The 23,161-nt window shown below is 43.3% G+C and overlaps 1 protein-coding gene and 1 long non-coding RNA gene across 3 annotated transcripts in view; one reads left to right on the top strand and one right to left on the bottom strand.

The window, feature by feature from the left end:
- Nucleotides 1-23,161, top strand: part of LOC309335165 — a 317,841-nt gene that overhangs the window by 289,346 nt on the left and 5,334 nt on the right. The gene's annotated exons all lie outside the window — the stretch shown is intronic.
- CA10 (carbonic anhydrase 10) overlaps nucleotides 1-23,161 on the bottom strand; it is a 339,473-nt gene that overhangs the window by 268,516 nt on the left and 47,796 nt on the right. For both annotated transcript variants that reach the window (XM_081849907.1, XM_081849906.1), the window contains one exon: nucleotides 7,089-7,163. In XM_081849907.1, coding sequence (XP_081706033.1) covers nucleotides 7,089-7,163 — 75 coding nt within the window. The remainder of the gene's footprint in view (nucleotides 1-7,088; nucleotides 7,164-23,161) is intronic.

Here is a 23,161-nt window from a genome sequence, read left to right on the forward strand (position 1 = left end):
ACAGCAGCCAAGCACTGATCTGAGATAATTAATTCCAATAAAATTCCCATCCCACATGCTGAATGATGGCAGATGCCCTGATTGAAGTTCATTTTGGGGATATTAGCATAGAAAAGCTTGCTGGGGCCTCTGAGACAAGACAGCTGAATCAAAGCAAGGAGTGCTGATCCATATAGCAACCCCCTGTGAGCAGCCTGTCTACGCAAGAATGCAGGCAACAGAAGGCAAAGCCGCATGTCTCACTCAACAGCCTCCAAATTCCAGTGAAGAATGACTTCAGACAAGTTTTAAAACCGCACTCTCCATTTGCGTTTTTGGAAGAAAACACTTTATGCACAGTGGTGCTATAAATTATGCTTATCAGTTCATAGTATGGGACTGTTATAATGATACTAATATATATGTGGCTTGCACTTGATTTATGCACCCTTTGTAATTGAGATCAGGGTGCAAGAAGTGGCCTTAATGTTGTGTAATGTTTTGGCTGCATTTCTAAAACCACTTTATAGCAAATCTATCTAATTGGGGTGAAGTGCTACAAGTAATGACTTCTGGGCAGCAACCTTTGTTTTCAAGCAAATATATCTTTAAAGTACTCAATTCCTCTTGAATATTCCTCCCTTTTTATATGTAGGATGACCATTTGAAACACAAAGCTGCTAGCAGTCTTTTCTACTGCAACCCTTGCAGAACCATATGCTTTCAGCACCTTGGACAGCTCTAAAGCAGCAAAGAATGGGTTTAACATACCGTATTTTTCGCCCCATAGGACGCACCTAGTTGTTGTTTTTTTGGGGGGGGAATAAAGAAATTTATTTTATTCCCCCCCCCAGGTGCGGGGCTGGCACGGGGGAAGCCCGAGCTTCCCCCAACTCCAGCCCCGAGAACAGTCTGCTATCCGCAAGCCTAGGGAGCCCGGCGGGAAGTCGCGCCGGTCTCCCCAGGCTTGCAGAGAGCTGCGCGAAGCCCGGGCATGCTCTTTAGTGTGCCCCAGACTTCGGAATGCAGGCAGCTCTGCACAACCCTCGGGAGACCAACGCAACTTCGCGCCGGTCTCCCTAGAGCTGCGCAGAGCTGCGCGAAGCCCGGAACTGCAGGCAGCTCTGCGCAACTCTTGGGAGACCGGCGCGAAGTTGCGCCAGTCTCCTGAGGGTTGCGCAGAGCTTCCTGAAGCCTGGAGAGCGAGAGGGGTCGGTGCGCACCGACCCCTCTCGCTCTCCAGACTTCCATGAAAGCCTGCATTCGCCCCATAGGATGCACACACATTTCCCCTTCATTTTTGGAGGGGGAAAAGTGTGTCCTATAGGGCAAAAATACGATAGATTATTGCAGCCTTCCCCCACCGGATGAAGGCCGGGTCTTAGGGGTGGCAACTCCCTTAATCTCTTAACACCACCTATGTCAGCTGTAGATGTAGCTGATGGGAAATGCAATCCAACAACATTTGGTTTGGGAAGGGTCAATTATTGTAATATAATATTTATTTGTTTTGGTCAATAACCAGTTAAGAAGCGAATAAAGCAAAATACATAAAACACAGTATGATACATTAAGTACAGTATTAAATATAGAATTTAAATACAATGTAAAATATAAAAATATGAGGAAACGGAACTGAAGGAGAAGCACAAGTGATACAGGAATCATAGGTATCCTCTCAGAAAGTTAGAAGAGGCGAATACCCACACTACCTTTTCTCCATATGCAAAGCTGCTACCCTAATAACTTGGTTATAACCCATTCACCCAGCACAGCCTTGTAGAATTCTGCAAAACACCTGATTCCTGAATGTCCACATGACTAACAGTGATTAGCATGAGCTGCCCATGAGCTACACACACACACACACACACACACACAACCTCTCCATTCTCTAGCCAGGCAACCATGTTCAATGACACATTCCATCCATGCAACTGAAGAATGCGTGGGTCAAGGGTTGTGCGATGTGTAACTGGGGAGAGGGGTACGATATATGGAGGATCCCAAAAGCCAGGTAGAGATGCCAAGAGGACCACATCCAGCCTGCTTGCCAGAGTTTTACCATCCCTGCCTCAGCTTTTAATATTTAGGTTCCTTAAAAATATGTGCATTTCAAAAATGCTCTCAAACTATTATTCACCTTACTAATTAACAATAAACATAAATACAACAATCATGACTAAAATAAAAGTACAGCCAGCAAGGCTCCAAATACTTTGGTCATTAACATGCTTACGTATATTTTCCCTGGGCATGGTCTAAGGCAGCGGTTCTCAACCTGTGGGTCCCCAGATGTTGTTGGACTACAACTCCCATCATCCCTGAGCTCTGGCCTTGCTAGCTAGGGGTGATGGCAGTTGTAGTTCAACAACATCTGGGGACCCACAGGTTGAGAAAGGCTGGTCTAAGGCATGGTAGGCAAACTAAGGCCCAGGGCCAGATCCAGCCCAATCGCCTTCTAAATCTGGCCTGCGGACGTTCCGGGAATCAGTTTGTTTTTACATGAGTAGAATGTGTCCTTTTATTTAAAATGCCTCTCTGGGTTATTTGTGGGGCATAGGAATTCGTTCATTTCCCCCCCTTCAAAATATATTCCGGCCCCCCACAAGGTCTGAGGGACAGTGGACTGGCCCCCTGCTGAAAAAGTTTGCTGACCCCTGGAAGGGACCACATTGCTGAAGCTAAGCAGTTCTGGCTCCCTGGGTCTGGGCAGTGCCTGGATGGGCGACTGCTTGGGAACCTAAAATATGCCACCTTGGGTACCATGAGGGAGGAAAATGTTTCAAAGCATCCTTGGGATGTCCCCTTTTGCTTCTTGCAATCCCCTCAACAGCAATATTGGCTAGAGCCAACGGAACTGGCATGAAGAATTGTCATAGACTCCAGACATGTGGCTTGCACATGTCAAATGCTACCAGACTGGTGTGGGACCTGATCATGTAAAAACCATGCCACTTGTGAAATGTACAAATTGGCTGTATATCAATGGCCCAGAGACAGTGGTGAACTCAGATCAGGTAAACCTGGATTTGAACCCCTGCGCGGGCATGAAGCTCACTAAGTGGTTTTAGGGCCAATGGCTATCACTCACAGGGTGGCTGTTGGGATATCCCCTATAAGCTACCCTGAGATCCTATGGAAAAAGAGAGGAAGCAAATGTGATAAATAAGAAAACTCAGTGATTTGCAAATTATCTTTCTCTCTATTCCAGCAGTTATCAGAGAAGGCAGAACTGATTACAAGGATTTCAAAAATACGGTGAGACTGGTTCATGATCTCCAAAGAATTATCATGCAGGGGGTCACATTCTGGTATGTTTGTTTTCTGCTCAAGACTGCCAAAAATTCACTCTGCTACCTGGGTTCCATTGCAAATGCAGAATCTTTTCTCCCAAATTGTCAATGAGTGGCATTTACTTCTAGAAGGCATTTTGATACACTTCACAAAAGCGCTTTTCAGGTCAGCTACAAGCTTTTCACAAAGAAAAGGCCAGAAGGCCAGACTTTGTGAGGCAGTGTCTTGAACAATCTCAAAACTGACTATCAGGCAAGTTACAAATAATGGGCCTCCTACGACTTCTTTTGGCCCGGGGTTATATAAACAACCTGTGTGAGGAGATGCAGTACAGGGAAAAGAAAGCAATACAACACTGTACTTGCACAGAGTTCAGTATCTGCATTTCCCCCACACACTTGGAAGAAAAAAGCAATTCTTGCTTCCATATTGGAGTCTCTCGGGTGAATGCTATTCCTAAAAACAACCATGCTATGCCAACACGTATTATCGTGAGAGAAATAAAAACGCAACTGTGGAGGTACCGGTATATGTCTGAACCAACGATATGGAAGGTATAACAAAACAATAAACAGGGACTGAAATCCATCCAATGTACAAAATGGCTGTGGCCCTTCATTTTTAATAATAACTGCACTGCGTATAACAAGTATGGAGAATCTGTGGCCTTCCAAATGCTGTTTGATTACAGTTTTCATCCCCTAGACATTGGCCATCTTTGCTGGGGCTGAGGCTGTAAAGTCCCAACCCCATGGACTGGCCTCAATTGAAAACTGGGACTGGCAGAAACTCCTGACCGCCTTAGTGGCCAACACAGGGATTTCCCAACTGTCAGTCGCCCAGCCCAGTATTGCTCCTGGGGGGTCAGGACCAGTTGTGATGGGCCACAACCGCCACACACCCCAGGACTGGGTAAGCGGCCATTCTCATCATCCCAGACATTGGCCATGCTGATTGGCGCTGATGTGAGTTAGGGGTCAAACAACATCTGGAAGGTCCTAGGTTCCGCACCCCTAGCACTGATGCTTTTTAGATGCCTTTTTAATTGAATCAAATACAAATGTTGTTGTTGTTTAGTTGTTTAGTCGTGTCCGACTCTTCGTGACCCCATGGACCAGAGCACGCCAGGCACTCCTGTCTTCCACTGCCTCCCGCAGCTTGGTCAGACTCATGCTGGTAGCTTCGAGAACACTGTCCAACCATCTCATCCTCTGTCGTCCCCTTCTCCTTGTGCCCTCCATCTTTCCCAACATCAGGGTCTTTTCCAGGGAGTCTTCTCTTCTCATGAGGTGGCCAAAGTACTGGAGCCTCAGCTTCAGGATCTGTCCTTCCAGTGAGCACTCAGGGCTGATTTCCTTAAGAATGGAGAGGTTTGATCTTCTTGCAGTCCATGGGACTCTCAAGAGTCTCCTCCAGCACCATAATTCAAAAACATCAATTCTTCGGCGATCAGCCTTCTTTATGGTCTAGCTCTCACTTCCAAATACAAATACCTAAATATATATCAACTGATTATTAATTCCTTAATGGAAGCATGCTCACTCTCAATTGTTTCAAAGCTGCCCAAATCAAGTGATATTAGACCAAGAGAAACATCTCCTTTGGATACATTACTGCAAATCTCTACATGTTCTTGGGATTTAGGAAAAGGATAAACAAAAACTAAAAGGCAGTCACTGAACACATCGCTAACATGGCCTGTCAGCCTCTGGAGCAAATAACGAAAACAGAATGGAACATATGATTGCATTTTATGAAGTGCTCACCAAAGACAAATCTCTGCAGGACCTGGAGAATGAATCTGGAACTGCTTAGCATGTTCTACTTAATATTCTAGTTATACACTTGGACATTTAGGGAGTAGCTTTGAGTTTACTGGGCATTCCAGGCAGAGGCTGACAAAATGGATTTGCAGTTGCTTTGCACTCCTGAGAAACAGTTGCGGTTCTTTTTTATTGTTTGTTAATTCGAGTGTTTCTAAGATGCATTCAGAAAGCCAATATTATGCACTGACATTTGAAAATGTGAACTAGTTAATACCATACACACATTCTGTATAATACAGGGAAGAAGCCATAGCTCAGTGATAGAACATATGCTTTGTTTGCATGAGGTCCCTCATTTAATCCCTGTAACTCTGTAGTTGAAAGAAGAATAAGATAGCAGGAAGGAATATACATTTTTCCAGGATGTTCAAACATATGCCCTCAGTGAGAATAGTAGGCTACTTCAACTACTAATGAGTATCGAAGGCCATTCACAAATCACTTTGTTTTTCTACAAAATTCATATACCAGAGATATACAGTCTGCTACTATTTACATGATCACCAATTCCAGGATGAAAGAGCCTTTAATCTTGCTAGTCATAGTGGGCTCTCTTGCAACCCACTTCTATCTTGTTTAGATGTTCAGGGGCTGAAGCAAAATCAGAGGATTATATCAAGTTGTGAGTTGTTATCCTAGAATAGTTGGATACACAAGCCCTTAGTCACTGTGGGAAGAAGACATTTTTGTTTGGCATTTTTAATAATATGTGGCAAAGGTATGTGCTGTGTAATAAGCTCTCTGATCTAATGGTCAGCATGCAATCGACGTAAATGTGTCATATGTAAACTGGTGTGGCAGCGCTAAGGACTGAGTATGTCCAAATCAGTTGGGGACTCATAATGGACATGCATAAAGAAATACTGGGCTTATCACAACTCTCTGACATGTGCCCACATATCCCAGACAGAAGGGAAAACTGCATCTTCCCTCTAGGTTTTATAGTACTTAGCATATACCAGTATCCATATTTCCAATTATCTCATTCCAAAATATCTAAATGTCCTGAGAAATTCCTCTTGCCTGCAGAATCCTTACTAAATATATTCACCTTTCTGGGAATTTTTATTCATTTGGGTCTGAATAGAGACAATGGTTTCCTATCCCATTCAACACTGCCGAGATGATTGTGTTATCACTGTGCACTGCTTCAGTGAAAGTTCATTTTGCACGCTTTCAAATACTAATAGAATTGTCAGACTGTACTTTTGTGTTCCATTTTCACTTAATGCCAACCTTTACATCTTTCCCCCTTTGCACCCATGTATATATGTGTACACACACACACACAACCTGGCAACTGGTTGTCACATTCCACGCATCCAACAAGGAGTTCTAGTTCACAAAAGCATATGCCCAAAGAAAATCTCCTAGTCTTGGAAGGTGCCTGTTGTTTGAGCGAAAGAAAACACTCCTAGACTTTGAATCATCAACATAGCCAAGTGGAAGATAGACCAGCATTCTATTCTTTGCAGAATCACTCTCTCCCTACAATTACAATGCAGTCTCCCCTATTGTTTCATTATTTAGGATCATTTCTTTCTACACTTGCGGCTGTCGTTCTCTGGAAAATGCTCAGAAAAAAATTAAAAGAGTCTGCCTTTCTAAGATCTCTTGAAACGAAGGGCCCCACAGATTTCAGTGAGGACTGAATGCACACAACTGCAGCCGAAGGCAGCGGCAAGCTTTGTTGTTCCTCCCCTGACTTCACATAAAAGAAGCTTAAGATGTACGGTTTGGGGGGAGGGAATCAAGGAAGTTAGAAAGCCACAAGGCCTTCCAAATATGTAACAATGCATCTTTGGCTGAAGTGAAAAATATAGTGCTGATCTGATGTGTTCTTCAGATTTTTGTTACAATACACAGGTGCACAGGTATCAGTACTTCTCAATCTGTTAAATATGATATCAAATAGTACATGCTGGTAAATATGCCAGAAAAGAGCAGCAACCCACACAACCACTGGATTGGAAACTTAGCACCTACCTGGAACAAAACTTCCCTGGACCACCTCTTTATAAGCCCACCAGCCTTCATGGATTTTTGGTGAATTTTGCTGAGCTGTAGGGGGGAAAAATGAAAACAATAAAAATAGGGCAAAAGGTTTTCAAAATTTTGATAACTACAGTCTTCCATATTGCTTTCACAACATCCTGAAAATACAGAAACGATTACGACTGCCTTGTGCAGAACCAACAAGAATTGGTAGTGGAGACCGTGCTTCAATTCTAAAATTGGATAGCAGCTCCTATTTGTGTCAATGAGGCTTACATGCAAGCATAAGCTGAGAATTGGTCTAAAAGGATGTCTTGCACAGTTTGCTTGCATGTGAAAGGCCCTCCAAGTACCTTGCAATGCATTTGTGAAAGCACAGCAGACCTTGAACCCCCAAGACAAACACTGAGTTGCCAAACATAGAAAAATGTGTAGCTTATCTAGGAACAAGTACTGAGGAAGCCAATCAAATATTGAGATTAAGTGTGTTATGTGTAGATGGCAAGCATGGCGAAAGGGTCTGTAGGGGGATGAGTTCTGAGCTGCCACCACCAAAGGTGCACTGCTGCCCATGCCTTTGCCATCACCATTGTCACTTTAAGCATAATAAAGTATAATGGGACGCTGGTGGCACTGTGGTCTAAACCACTGAGCCTCTTGAGATTGCTGATCAGAAGGTTGGCTGTTCGAATCCCCACAGAGCTCCCGTTGCTCTGTCCCAGCTCCTGCCAACCTAGCAGTTCAAAAGCACACCAGTGCAAGTAGATAAATAGGTACCGGCAGTGCTGTTTTTCTAAAGCATTGGGTACCGCTGCAGTGGGAAGGTAAATGGCATTTTCCATGCATTCTGGTTTCCATCACGGTGTTCCGTTGTGCCAGTTGCGGTTTAGTCATGCTGGCCACATGACCCAGAAAGCTATCTGTGGACAAACACCAGCTCCTTCAGCCTGAAAAGTGAGATGAGTGCTGCACCCCATAGTCGTCTTTGACTGGACTTAACTGTCCAGCGGTCCTTTACCTTTACCTACCTGCAGCAGGAAATGAAGAGGTTTCTGAACTGCATAGAGAACCTCCATGTACAGAGAAGGCTGGGCACTGCATAAGCCATGCTTACTGTGCAGGGAAAGTTGAGGGGAAAGTTGAAAATACTTTCTCCCCCCCCCCCCCCGCTCCAGATGAACAAGAAAGCCAGATTATCATGGTTTTGTGCTAAATTTCTGGTTGACAGTGCAACTGTATAGAAGGGAGCCAACAACCTAGCAAACACTGTGCCAGTACTCTATATTTATAAAATCCTTATCAGGTCAAGAAGCATCAAGTTAAACATACTAAACAGAAAGTCCCAGAGAAAAACACTAACATCCCAATCCTAAATCATGCTGTACCAGCAACTACATGTTACAGAAAGGCTTACGATGACTGCTAATATTCTGTTGGGCTGCAAAGAGGTGAGATGTGTTAGAGAACATGCCCAAGATTAGGGAGCCAGTGATACCATCTGAAGGTCACTTAAAATAATGGAGGGGTGATAGAAAGCACTGTCAGAACCAATCCTGAATTACAGGGACTGACAGGAAAACTAAGGCAACATCTATGCTATCAAGCAGGCAAATTGGGGAGTTCATTTCCAAAGGGATGTTCTTCTTTGAACCGCGACATCTCTACATTTGACACCAGTCCAGGGAAAACACACTGGAGAAAATTGTGCATGAAGCAAATGGCTGACATGAATTTGCACTCTGCCATGCCATGCACTGAAGCAGATTATGATGCCACCAAAGCAGGACTCGACATTCTCCATGGAATGAAAGAAGGCTCAATTTTGCAGGCACGCATTGAAAGGAAGGAGGGGGGTGGGAGAGGCATGTGGTTTCCCTCATTCCTCCAATCAGTCTGATGCAAAAGGCCATGAGGCCTTGAAAGATGAGTAAGGAAGGCGGGTATTTGCTTCAAACCTTAATCCACACCAAAGCTGGATTAGTAACAAAAGTCGCCAAAACACAGGGCTGAGAAATCAAAATGAGATAGCCACATGAATACCCCTTGCTGAGCATCCTGCCTGGTGTACACATTTCACAGTGGGCCTCAGCTATTTAATCTCATGCCCATCTGACAGGATGGCAGGATGTCTGCCTCTCTCCAAAGCAAGGCTGACCTTGCAATTGGGCTACTGGTGCCAACTACAAAGTAGAGCTTTAAAAATAGAAAACCAAAACAACACTGCCCATATCTTAATTCCCTTACGTGCCTGTCTTACGGATTTTTTTGGCTCTGACAAAGCCACAAAGAATCATCTGTTTCGACGGAGAGAGCAAGCCCATCCTATGTTGTGCTATAATAGCTACAATCCCATTATAACTCCTTGGAGAAATGTATCAATCAAGTGGAGTTACACCAAGCTGATGACTCCATGACTCTAGACAAATTAATGTCAGTTGCGCTACCTGTTACAGTATGGCTTTGCCTACAGGTAGTGCTATGAATCTGACTATTGCCAAAGCAGTAGCATTGATGCCTGCTAACCCAACCAACATCTTGAGTTTTCTTGCATTACAATTGTAATGTTACAGGTTGTGATAACTGACAACACAGTAGTTTTATAGCTCTTGTGCCTGATCATACACAGTTGTTTACTGGCACATCATCTCAGCAGACTTGAGTCATTCCTAGTATTCTCATTTAAATGTTATCACTGTGGAAATTGGAACAAAACAATGTCTGGCCCTAGCTCCAGTAACTGTGTCCAACTACCTTCCTGTCATTACATTTAAATCAATGTTATGTTGATGGTCTTAAGCACTGCTTTTTTCTGGAAAAAACTGGGGGAACTCACCAAAAAGTTTATTTGTTTGTTTGTTGCAAGGTCCAGTTGCAGTGCTGCCACTCCCTCCCCCCGGGGAGTAGCTAAATGTAAGATTTGATGAATAAACTCAATAAGACAATGATGATGATGATGATGATGATGATGATGATGATAATAATAATAATTTATTTATACCCCGCTCTCCCCAGCCAAGGCCAGGCTCAGGGCAGCTAACAAGCAAATAAAAACAAGTTGAATGATTACAACTTAAAAACAAAATTAAAATACAACATTAAAATATTGAGACATTAAAATTGGCTCCAAGCCAAAAGCCAGGCGGAACAACTCTGTCTTACAGGACCTGCGGAAAGAAATGCAGGGCCCTGGTCTCATGAGGTAGAGCATTCCACCAGGCTGGAACCAGAGTTGAAAAGGCCCTGGGCTCTGGTTGAAGCTAATCTAACTTCCTTAGGGCCCGGGACCACTAGGGTGTTGTTATTTATGGACCTTGAGGCTCTCTGTGGGGCATACCGGGAGAGGCGGTCCCGTAGGTACAAGGGTCCTAGACCGTGAAGGGCTTTAAAGGTCAAAAGCAGCACCTTAAATCTGACCCTGTACTCCACAGGGAGCCAGTGCAGCTGGAAAAGCACTGGGTGAATATGCTCCCATGGCAGAGACCCCGTGAGGAGTCTCGCTGCAGCATTCTGCACCCGCTGGAGTTTCTGGGACAGCTTCAAGGGCAGCCCCATGTAGAGCGAATTACAATAGTCAAGGCTGGAGGTGACTGTCACATGGATCACTGTGGCCAGGTCGGGGCAGGAAAGGTAATGATCTGGATTAGAAATGGCCACAACTTTGTTGATTACCGATATAGGTGGATTTTTGGCTCAAGTATTGGGTGTATATCCGTTCCAGCCCCCGCCCCCCGCCCCCCAAAACCCAATTATTTAATTTTTAAAAGGTAAGGGAACTCAGTGTTTCCAAGTTCCTGCTAAAAAAACAACCCCTGGTCTTAAGAAGAGAACAAACAGCACATCAAATTCTTAAAAATAATTGTTAAACTGGTGATTTACAACACAAAATCTTCCACATAAATAGTCATGAACTTGTTGTGTCTAGACTGCAGAAACCCTGTGGCATTTCATTACCCACTGAAGATGAAGTCGTACAGTTAACTATAGTCAGCTCAGACTACTTAGGTGCCCCAGATGAAATATCATTTTCATCAACCCATTTGTTGTATGGCTAGGATCTCCAATGTGGCACCTGTGAGAGCAATTGCCCCCCTGGCACTCTCAAAGGCTCTGAGTCCCAGGGGAAGGCGGTTACCTTTTTTTCACTCCTGAGAGTACAGTGGTGCCTCGCAAGATGAAATTAATCCATTCCGTGAGGCTCTTCGTATAGCGGTTTTTTCGTCTTGCGAAGCAAGCCCATTGACAGCTTAGCGGATTAGCGCTATTAGCGGTTTAGCGGCTTTTAGCGGATCAGCTGATAAGCGGCTTAGCGGCTTAGGAAAAGGGGGGAAAAACCCGCAGGAACTCGCAAGACATTTCGTCTTGCGAAGCAAGCCCATAGGGAAATTCGTTTTGCGAAGCGCCTCCAAAACGGAAAACCCTTTCGTCTAGCGGGTTTTCCGTCTTGCGAGGCGTTCGTCTTGCGGGGCACCACTGTACATAGAGATTAAGAGGAAATGGGAAGAGTGACACATTGACACTCTTTCCCACTTCCTCCTTTTAAGGCTTAGGTCTATGCTCAAGCAGTGGAGCAGAAATTGTGAGTGAGAGAGGGTAGGAGGAACAGGGGAGAAATCTGGGAGACTGGGGGCAGGTGCCACAGGAGTAGGGAGAAAGGGGGGGTAACAGAGACAAGAAATGCTTGCTTGTCATAAGACAAAAAAGTAAGCTTCTCTTTTCAAACTCTGAATCTTCCAAGTTCATGGTAGTGCATTCTTCACAGTTTCTATGACCATTCAAATGTGTTTCAATAAGTAATCAGAGTGGAGTGAGGCAAAATATATGACATAAAAATAGTCCTGCAAAACAAGAAGCCCTTTCTCTGACTTTTGCAAACTTTGAATCAGACCTATTTCATGAAGTTCGATAAAATAATTACTTCTGCTTAAGAAGCTGTTCCAACTCTATGGCATTTTCTACATCTGCAAGGTTATTTATTTGCTATGTCGGGCTTTCCTCTCTCCTCCTGCTCTTTGGCTGTCAGTGGAAGATGGAGTATGTTATTGATCGGAGGGACCATCAGTCAAGCAGCTCTTTTATATATGCAAATCAGCAAATAAAAGTGAAACAGCTCCTCCTGTGATGAATTTTGCAATTGTCCTATATTACTTTCTTAAAGTGAAGACAGTTCATGGCAATGTAGCCTTTGACGGGCGCCACCAGATGAGAAGTTTATTCTTTAGTATACAGAAATGTGATATGAGGCAATCTGCCTAATAATAATAATAATAATAATAATAATAATTTAATATTTATATCCCGCCCATCTGGCTGGGCTTCCCCAGCCACTCTGGGCAGCTTCCAAAAAAATATTAAAATACTGTAATACACCAAACATTAAAAGCTTCCCTAAACAGGGCTGCCTTCAGATGTCTTCTGAAAGTCTGGTAGTTGTTCTCTTTGACATCTGGTAGGAAGGCGTTCCACAGGGTGGGTGCCACTACCGAGAAGGCCCTCTGCCCGGTTCCCTGTAACTTGGCTTCTCACAGTGAGGGAACCACCGGAAGGCCCTCGGTGCTGGACCTCAGTGTCCGTGTAGAATGATGGGGGTGGAGATGCTCCTTCAGATATACTGGACCGAGGCCATTTAGGGCTTTAAAGGTCAGCACCAACACTTTGAATTGTGCTCGGAAACATACTGGGAGCCAATGTAGGTCTTTCAAGACTGGTGCTATGTGGTCTTGGGGGCCGCTCCCAGTCACCAATCTAGCTGCCGCATTCTGGATTAGTTGTAGTTTCCGGGTCACCTTCAAAGGTAGCCCCACGGAGAGCGCATTGCAGTAGTCCAAGCAGGAGATAACCAGAGCATGCACCACTCTGGCGAGACAGTCCGCAGGCAGATAGGGTCTCAGCCTACATACCAGATGGAGCTGGTAAACAGCTGCCCTGGACACAGATGCCCAAATTATGGAATCTGATTAATGTGATGATGACGATTTATATACCACCCTTTATCCAAAGATCCTGGATAGTGTGCAACATGAAGAACATAATTTACACATCATCATAAAAAACATAATACAAAGCCGAATAATAAAATAATCATAATAACAGTCCCCTCTCCCATTTAACAGGCCATAGATTATATAATGGCCAAAGGCCTGGGTAAAGAGGAATATTTTCACCTGGTGCCTAAAGATATGTAATGGTAGCACCAGGCAAGCATCTCTGGGGAAAGTATTCCATAGATGGGAAGCCACCACAGAAAAGGCCCATGCTCATGTTGAACTGGATGTTCCTTTTGGATATCCGGTCTAAGAAAAGTTATTTACTACTTCTGCAGCAGAGCACTACTTATACAGTGGTACCTCCAGTTGCGGACGGGATCCGTTCCGGAGCTGCACTCAGATTCTGAGGCTTCCGCAACTGGAGGTGCCTGTTCTGCACATGCGTGCAGCACGATAGAGCGCTTCTGCACATGCGCAAGTGGCGAAAGCCAGAAAAATACTTCCGGGTTTGCCGCTTTCGCAACCCGAACTTTACATTACCCGAGGTTCTACTGTACTGAGATATAGAGAGTTTAAACTTATTTAACCTGCCACTCTTCATTTAAAATCACAGAGTGGTTTGCAGAATAAAAGAATAATAAAAATAAAAACAACTAAACAATATACTAAAACCCAATAAACCTGCCAATAATCTCCAAAACAGCAGCGAGCATCGTAACTGCCACAATCACTTTAGAACAAGTGGATTGGGCGTGATATAAGTAATAAATCATCATCATCATCATCATCATCATTATTATTACTTAGAGGGAAAATTGCCACGGTTTAAACAGGGGGATGAACTGTTCCTCTAAATAAAATAAAATAAAATAAAATGTATATTGTTCCATGCTTATCTATAGTCACTGGTGGGGAAACAGGAATTGATAATTAGCTTGGTATTTAGATAAAAGGTTGTGACTTGGAAAGGGTTGAATAAATATGTAGATGGTTGTATCCTATAAGGAAAACAAAACAAAAGAATTATTTTTTTTATTGCTATTATTTTTTACCTATGGCATTTTAAACTGTGATATTAATGCTGCATTCTTAGTTTTAGATTTTGATTTATGTGGAAATTGTTTTCCATTTGGTTGTGTATTTTTTTGATGTGGTTTATTGTTTATGACTTTTGTAATTATGTAAATCTTGTCATGTTGTAAGCTGCCTTGAGCAATGTTTTTAACTGTGGAAAGGCGCATACAAATAAAATGATGATGAAGAAGAAGGTTGCAGCAGGGATAGTAGCTTTCTTTATCGGCCTAACCAACCCATGCTGAGAAGGACTGATTTTCAAGTTCTCACATTACCTGAAGAAAAATGTGTCTTCGCAGCTCAATGAAGCACAAGAGAACAGAGGCTGGATCAGAGGTAAAGTAAGGTAAAGGGACCCCTGACCATTAGGTCCAGTCATGGCTGACTCTGGGGTTGCAGCGCTCATCTCGCTTTATTGGCCGAGGGAGCCGGCGTACAGCTTCCGGGTCATGTGGCTGGCATGACTAAGCCACTTCTGGCGAACGAGAGCAGCGTACAGAAGCGCCGTTTACCTTCCCGCCGGAGTGGTACCTATTTATCTACTTGCATTTTGATGTGCTTTCGAACTGCTAGGTTGGCAGGAGCAGGGACCAAGCAACGGGAGCTCACCCCGTCGCGGGGATTCGAACCGCCGACCTTCTGATCGGCAAGCCCTAGGCTCTGTGGTTTAACCCACGTGCCTGCTGCCAATCCAGGCTTCTGGGCTCAAATGCAACAATTGAAACACTTTACATTATTTAGCATCTTAAATCAGAAAACAACTTGATGAACATGATCTCTTATTCACTTGCCTTCCCCTTGAACATTCAAATGTGAATGATAGATCAACAGTTTTACAACAAATGTAATCATGTACACCCTATTTGGCATGTTGAAAGAAATAAGATGTTCTACTCCAGAAATTAAAAACATATTGCCACTCTGCCAGGCAGAAACTCTTGCTCTCACAAGAGAAGGAAAATATTCTGACCACTTTGACCTACAAGGAGCTAGAACGTTTGCACACCAGCGCAGCCAAACAGTGCCAGAGACTTCATAGATGCTAGTACAAGACAATGCAAGCTAGCACTGACTCCAACTGAACACAAGGCCATCTAAATACAGTGGTACCTCGGGTTACATATGTTTCAGGTTACAGATGCTTCAAGTTACAGACTCTGCTAACCCAGAAATAGTACCTCGGGTTAAGACCTTTGCTTCAGGATGAGAACAGAAATCGTGCTCCTGTGGCTTGGCGGTAGCAGGAGGCCCCATTAGCTAAAGTGGTGTTTCCGGTTAAGAATGGACCTCCGGAATGAATTAAGTACTTAACCCGAGGTACCACTATAGTCATCTGTCCCACAAAAAAAGCAGGGGCACATCATGTCCCCTCAGCTATGGACCTTTCAGATGGGAACCAGAAGTGTTAACTGTGTTTCTTTCATGTGTTTGTTTAGCCCCACAGATCACACAGTGAGAATGAGCTACAAATCACCCCACCCTGTACTGCCTACTCCCAGAACTGCACTTCGAAGTCTCACTGCATGATTCCATTGAATATGGACCTAGCCACAGGCACACAACCATAACTATGATGCTGTGAAAAAGCTAGCTTCTTCAGATTCCTCTGTTGTGCCTCCAAACCTTCCACCACCAACCATTAGGCTTTCAGCCATTTGCACTTCAGGAAACCAAGTTACTGTTTTGAAAATATAAAACCAGTTGTGCAGCATCCTAAATAAGACTGTCAAGTGCTGTGTGCTCATAATGCCAAGGTTTGCATCCAATATTAGCTCTACTGAAGAGTAGACCATTGAAATTAATGGAAAATACTGTCTTGGATCCAATTATTTAAATGCCTCTACTTTCAGTAAAAGGAACGCGGGTGGCGCTGTGGGTAAAACCTCAGTGCCTAGGACTTGCTGATCGCAAGGTTGGTGGTTCGAATCCCCGCGGTGGGGTGAGCTCCCGTCATTCAGTCCCAGCTCCTGCCCACCTAGCAGTTCGAAAGCACCCCTAAGTGCAAGTAGATTAATAGGTACCGCTTTATAGCGGGAAGGTAAACGGCGTTTCCGTGTGCGGCGCTGGTGCTGGCTCGCCAGATGCCGCTTAGTCACACTGGCCACGTGACCCGGAAGTGTCTCCGGACAGCGCTGGCTCCCGGCCTCTTAAGCGAGATGAGCGCGCAACCCTAGAGTCGGACACGACTGGCCCGTACAGGCAGGGGTACCTTTACCTTTACCTTACTTTGAGTAAAACTTAGCTGGAGACAACCCCAAGCCTCTGCCAGATTGAGATTCCCTAGGCAAAGTCAGATAATGCTTTTTCCTGACACAGAATTTATATCTTGTCTTTGTAAACAAAACACCCAGTCTTTATCTCTTTAATAAAAACCCAATGTATTATTTAGAATAAAGCCGAATCTGATACACGGAAAGAAGCAGGGGATAGGAAAAGATAAGAATCATCTGCCTTCAGTAAGTGTGATTCATCTGGTTATTTTCTTTGAGATTCTAAAGTGGTGCCATACATCAAAACTATATAATTAGTTTTGCTCCTTTAAAATGTCTTCAAACAAAAATGTATTATTTTGTTAAGCAATATATTTCAGGCTTTCCTGATAGTAAAAACAAAGGGCCCACCTAGAGCCCAGCAAATAAAGGCCTGGTTCTCAGTGAAGAGCTACATTTAATAAATAAGAGGCAACAATTCAGGCTTCGGGTGAGAGTTGGAACATCTTATGACTTGGGGTGCAGAGAAGCATCTGCTAATCCCTTTGGTCCCACAGGGTTTCCTGAATCTCTCACCAGAAACAGAAGCTGTCAGCAGCAGCAGCAGCCTAGTGAGGAAGCCTGAGGCTTTGAGCAACTACTATCTGGTTGCTTTAAAAGCCAGTTACAGGTCAGCAGAGTCAACTGGGCCATGGGAGGGAAGACTTACGCATATTAGTGCTGCCCTAGTAACCGTTATCTATTTTATTGTATTTTAAAGCTGCCTAAAGAACTCTGGTTAGTAAGCAGAGTAACACTCACAAATTTAAACCAAGCAAGCATCTGAAAAATCGGAAAGCAAGATAAACAGAACAGTGTTGTTAAGTGAAGGCAGAGCCATAACTCAGAAGGCCTACTGCATGTTGGTGCAGACACATCTACCACAGAATAATAGAATTGTAGAGATGGAAGGAACCATGAGGGTCATCTAGTCCAACCCCCTGCAATGCAGGAATCTTTTGCCTAACATGAGGCTTGAACCCACAATCCCGAGATTAAGAGTCTCATGCTCTACCAACTGACAGTTTCATTTGTGGATCTGTCCCTCATATGTTTCAAAAGCTACCACAATCAACAATGGACTTGTCCATAAGCTATCTTGAGTTACTGTGGAACTGTTTTCCATTGCTATGGCACAATATAAATGTATATTGCATCCAAGGTTATGCTGCCATGAAACCTTATTAAATTTTGCATTAGAGGAGGGAAGAGACGAGAAGAGAAGAATAAAAAAAACAGCAAGGCATTATCAAGGGTTCACTAAATAAAATGCTTCCATAGACAGACCAGGTTTCTTCTTGTTGTTTTGCTCAAAATACATTCAACCACCATTTCATCATCATGCCCAATTTCATAAATCCAATACTTTCTCCATCTCAGAATGCAAATGACTAAATTCCTGTAGGCTTACTAATTTTTAAAGTGCTGTGTTGAACCCCACCCCCTATTTTGCAAAAGTCTTTGCTCCCCATGAAAGAGGCATCATTTTTTTGTCTGTCTGGCAAAGTGACAGAAAAATATATGGAGGTTTTCCATTGTGGGGTCAGGGTGTTGTGCTTACTTAAATATATATATATAAAACCCGGAAGTGTTTCATTTTTCGAACGTTTTCTGAAAGTCGAACATCTGATGCGGTTGTCGGCTATTGTTTCCAGGGCGCCTGCACTAATCAGAAGCTGCGCCTTGGTTTTCAAACATTTTGGAGGTCAAAAGGACTTCTGGAATGGATTAAGTTTGGCGTTTTTGTTTTTGCTATTATTTTGCGCTTTTGTTTTTGAGGCTCTTTTTAGTTAATTTGTTTTTGTGACTGTGTGGAATTCAGTTCAGCTACTGATTTATTGACTGTGTGACTGCGGAAATGGATAAAAGCCCCCCCCCCTCCAAACAATGACTATCATCAGTGCAGGTAAGAATAAAAAAAAAATAAAAAAAATTATCATCTACAATACTGTCTTATTTATTTTATAGTACAGTACATTGATTATTGCTTTCATTTTATGGATCAATAGTCTTGTTAGATAGTAAAATTCATGTTTTAGTGGCTGTTTTTAAAAGTCTGGAATGGATTAATCCATTTTGCATTACTTTCTATGGGAAAGTGTGCCTTGGTTTTGAAACGCTTTGGTTTTGGTACGGACTTCCGGAACGGATTAAGTTTGAGAACCAAGATACCACTGTACTTCTAAAAAGTGAGAGTGTCTGCAATCCTAACTCCACTAACTTGGGAGTGAGCCCCACTAAACTGAGGGGAACTTACTTTCAAGAAGTCATTGTTAGGGCTGCAATGCAAGTTACTTAAATGGGCACCGGAGGAACAAAAACTGGACCAGGAGAAATCTTTCCAATATTTGGAAACTGGGAGTTCTCTCCACTAGTTCTCCTTTAGCCAAGCGTAGGCAGCACAAGGAGTAAAAGGCAGCGGGCAACACAAGTTAGATCAAGGGAAGTAATAGTGCCACTGTATTCTGCTCTGGTCAGACCTCACCTGGAGTACTGTGTCCAGTTCTGGGCACCACAGTTCAAGAAGGACACTGACAAACTGGAACGTGTCCAGAGGAGGGCAACCAAAATGGTCAAAGGCCTGGAAACGATGCCTTATGAGGAACGGCTAAGGGAGCTGGGCATGATTAGCCTGGAGAAGAGGAGGTTAAGGGGTGATATGATAGCCATGTTCAAATATATAAAAGGATGTCACATAGAGGAGGGAGAAAGGTTGTTTTCTGTGGCTCCAGAGAAGCGGACACGGAGCAATGGCTCCAAACTACAAGAAAGAAGATTCCACCTAAACATTAGGAAGAACTTCCTGACAGTAAGAGCTGTTCGACAGTGGAATTTGCTGCCAAGGAGTGTGGTGGAGTCTCTTTCTTTGGAGGTCTTTAAGCAGAGGCTTGACAACCATATGTCAGGAGTGCTCTGATGGTGTTTCCTGCTTGGCAGGGGGTTGGACTCGATGGCCCTTGTGGTCTCTTCCAACTCTATGATTCTATGATTCTAAGTTACACTGCAATTTCTCTACAAAGTTTTCCAGCTCTGCCTGTCTTTGAGAATTAAAAGTTCTTTCCCATAGTCTACGAAGCCAAATGCTGGGTATGGAATATGGCACAGAAGCTTGAGGCTATACAAAAGAAACTCAAGAACTCTGTATCTCTTGCCTTTCATCTACTCCTGCAAACAGAAGTTAGGAAAGCTCCTCTGTGCCTTTGAAGGTACAGAAACAGGCCACTGTATAATGGCTTTAAAAAGGAGTACAGGTATCAAGACAGACTGCTATCCTTCTGTTGCGGTGATCAATATAAGTAACCCTGACTTCCCAAGAAAATCCAGGGTCTCAAAGGCTGATACTCTAATCTCGCTGTGTGGCTTTTCACAAGTTGAAATGAAAACCAAAAGACCTATCACAGGCAAGAACACTAATTAACCTAAACTCAATGATATTGTTGCACAGCAAGCATGCAGTTCTGAATCTTTGTTAGGTCCCCCTCCCATGGACATGTTAAAAAGGAACAGTTACATTATAAAGTTACTTTTGTGGTCTATTCTGTGCCTTTCTTTGAAGTCTCCAAAACAATTGTATCTAAGATGATAGAAAGATGCTATTCAAACTGACTGTGGGTTGCATCAATGTAGATGAGGAAAAACTTGAAAAACCTACCCACTGATGTTTGTTCCACTGCATTCTAAGGGTTCCATCCAACTATTTCCCACTCAGAGTAGACCCACTGAAATTAATGGGCCTAAGTTAGACATGTCCATTAATTTAAATGAGACTTCTCCTAATATGACTGTTAGAGACAACCCTAAATATTCGGAAATCAGGCCCAAGCTGTTAAAAGTCTACTCTGGAAAAGCTAGCCTTCATATTATCAATAATTCTTTTTTGTTATTCTTCAACAGATAAGGGTAAAAAAGGTAAAGGACGCCTGGACGGTTAAGTCCAGTCAAAGGCGACTCTGGGGTTGCGGTGCTCATCTTGCTTTCAGGACGAGGGAGTTGGTGTTTGTCCACAGACAGGTTTCCGGGTCATGTGGCCAGCAGGACTAAACTTCTTCTGACACAACGGAACACCAGAGCACACAGAAACATTCTATCTACATAGAAAATCAGTATGTAGACCATACATTTTAACAAACCAAATACAAGCCCTCTATCACGATATGTATGCATAGTTGGAAGCTGTAACTCACTGTGTACATGCTGCAAAATGCCCAGCTAAAATGGCAACCAGGGAAACCAGATGGAAAAGGGGGAAGTATCCTGCACACTTAAACATTTCTATAATATACAGTGGTACCTTGGGTTACAGACGCTTCAGGTTACAGACGCTTCAGGTTACAGACTCTGCTAACCCAGAAATAGTACCTTGGGTTAAGAACTTTACTTCAGGATGAAAACAGAAATCGCGTGCCGGCAGCACAGCGGCAGCAGGAGGCCCCATTAGCTAAAGTGGTGCTTCAGGTTAAGAACAGTTTCAGGTTAAGAACGGACCTCCAGAATGAATTAAGTTCTTAACCTGAGGCACCACTGTAGTATCAATAGTTATGGCTCCCTGAAGCAAAACCGATTCACCAAAATAGATATTGTAGAGAAAAGCAAAGAACCACACATCAGGCGTCATGATAAAAACCACAATGATATTGTCCCAGGAATAATCCACAATACTTGGGCCTTTTCTTCTTCCAGCAAAGCCACAAGGAGAAAAGAAGCTTCCTGCTTCCAATTTTGATTAAACACAACAAATCACTTTGAAAACCCCCAGAAAATGTGGTAGAGTTCAGACCATGGACGATGAAGCTGGTTTGTTTCAAGCAAACCATAGTTGATATTAACTACTATTAAGAGTTTGGACATTACTGAGATTAATCAAAAGAAGAACCAGAAGGCTCACAGCTACTTGTTCTGATTGCAATAAACCATGGAGGGCTAGTTAACTATTGTGGACTTTTTGCAAGGCTGGAGAGAGAATGAGAGCAATGAATACCCTCCCCGCCACCCTGCACCTCCTTATTCCATTCAGACTCGACGGGCCTTTACCTAGGATTAAAATCACAACCACCATCTAGTGCACAGCTACACATTATCAAATACTGCAGAAATAGAGACTCCTGATTTCATTGATACTAACCAAAAACATTTTAAGTTCCTCATAAAATGATATAGCATCTTAGTGGAAGCTTTGTTAAAGATCCTATTTCAGAACATCCTATTTTCAGTGTATAGTCTAAGCTAGGGGTGGAGTTCAGACACAAATATAAAAGCAGAAAAGTAGGCCATAAAAAAGTGGCAAAGCTGATAGAGCTATTTCTCCTTCCAGCTGTACAGTTTCTTAACGCCAGTCAGTTTCTTACGGCAAAGCCTCACAGACATACCTTTAATGGAGCAGAAAAGATAGCTTGCTGCTAAGATCTCTTTTCTTAAGACCAGACTGCAATATCCACAATTGTACTGAGTAGCAGATTATACCATGAGCAGTTTTCCTGAAATCACAGAAATTCTTTGCAGAGTAAGGAGGTGGTCCACACCAGGTCATTTTAACTCCCCTTCAAGAGCACCCATCTAGCATTTCCCTCAACTAACGTAGTTTTTTAAAAAAACAAAAAGGGAAAAAATGAATTACTAGCTCTGTTGACCCTGTTTCCATAAAAAGATTAGATTCAGGTCTTTAAGAACGTATTGGTAGACGTAGGATGTATTCTGGTGGTATACACCAACCGCAAGATTTGGTTCAGATACCAGTTTGGTGTTTGGAAAACAGTCCATTTCGGTCCAAAGCATTTCATAACTTTGTAGACTGGGGGTCAATTTAGCTCGGGGTCCAAAAGAGTCTGTTTTGTCTGTCCAAAGCAGTTTGGGCCCATAAGTGTCCCCTTAGTTTCCAACCATTACCCTGTCACTGTTGGGAAATCATAAAATGGTTGTAACCTTTCTCTCCTTTTGACAGAAGTGAATGAAATTTCTAGGCACTTTAGATCTACTGGAGCTGATAAAGCCTGACAAATTACAGGCAAGGGGTTTTTGTGTACACATCTCATATTTTCAGATCAGACACCCACAAAACCCTAGGGAAGATAAAGTCATTTCTTTCTAACTGTTGTTAACTGACCGGGGGGGGGGGGAGGGACCAGGGACCAGGAACCACTACAACTATCCTGAAATTTGGCAAGATGAATTCCCTCTGAAATTATGAACTTGCCTGTAAATCTACTGCAGTTCTGGCCAAAAATGGGGGTGAGGGAATCACCTTTAAAGGTGTCCAGCTGCCATTTAGCATGCACACGCACGCACACACACACACACACACACACACACACACGGCCCTGGGGAATGATCCATGAGTAATAATAATAATAATATATTATTTATAGCCCACCCATCTGGCTAGGTTTCCCCAGCCATTCTGGGCGGCTTCCAACAAAATATTAAAATACAGTGGTACCTTGGGCTAAGTACTTAATTCGTTCCGGAGGTCCGTTCTTAACCTGAAACTGAGGAAATATAAGGAATTAAAAGCGGAGGTGCCTGAAACGGGAGTTGCAGAGGGGGACCCACCAGGTGAATCAGGATCAGGGGAGGAAGGGGGGGAGGAGGGAAGCAGACCGGATGAGGAGGTAGAGGAGGAGGTGGAGGACCCAGGGAACTCATAAAGGGGGAAGGAAAGAGGAAAAGGAAAAAAAAAAGGGAAAAAAGAGTATAAGGATAATTTAAATAGAAGTTAAACACTATGGGATTAAAAATTTGGAACTGGAATATCAATGGGATG

Source organism: Podarcis erhardii (genome assembly GCF_964252035.2).
Source record: "Podarcis erhardii genome assembly, chromosome: 2".
NCBI lineage: Eukaryota > Metazoa > Chordata > Lepidosauria > Squamata > Lacertidae > Podarcis > Podarcis erhardii.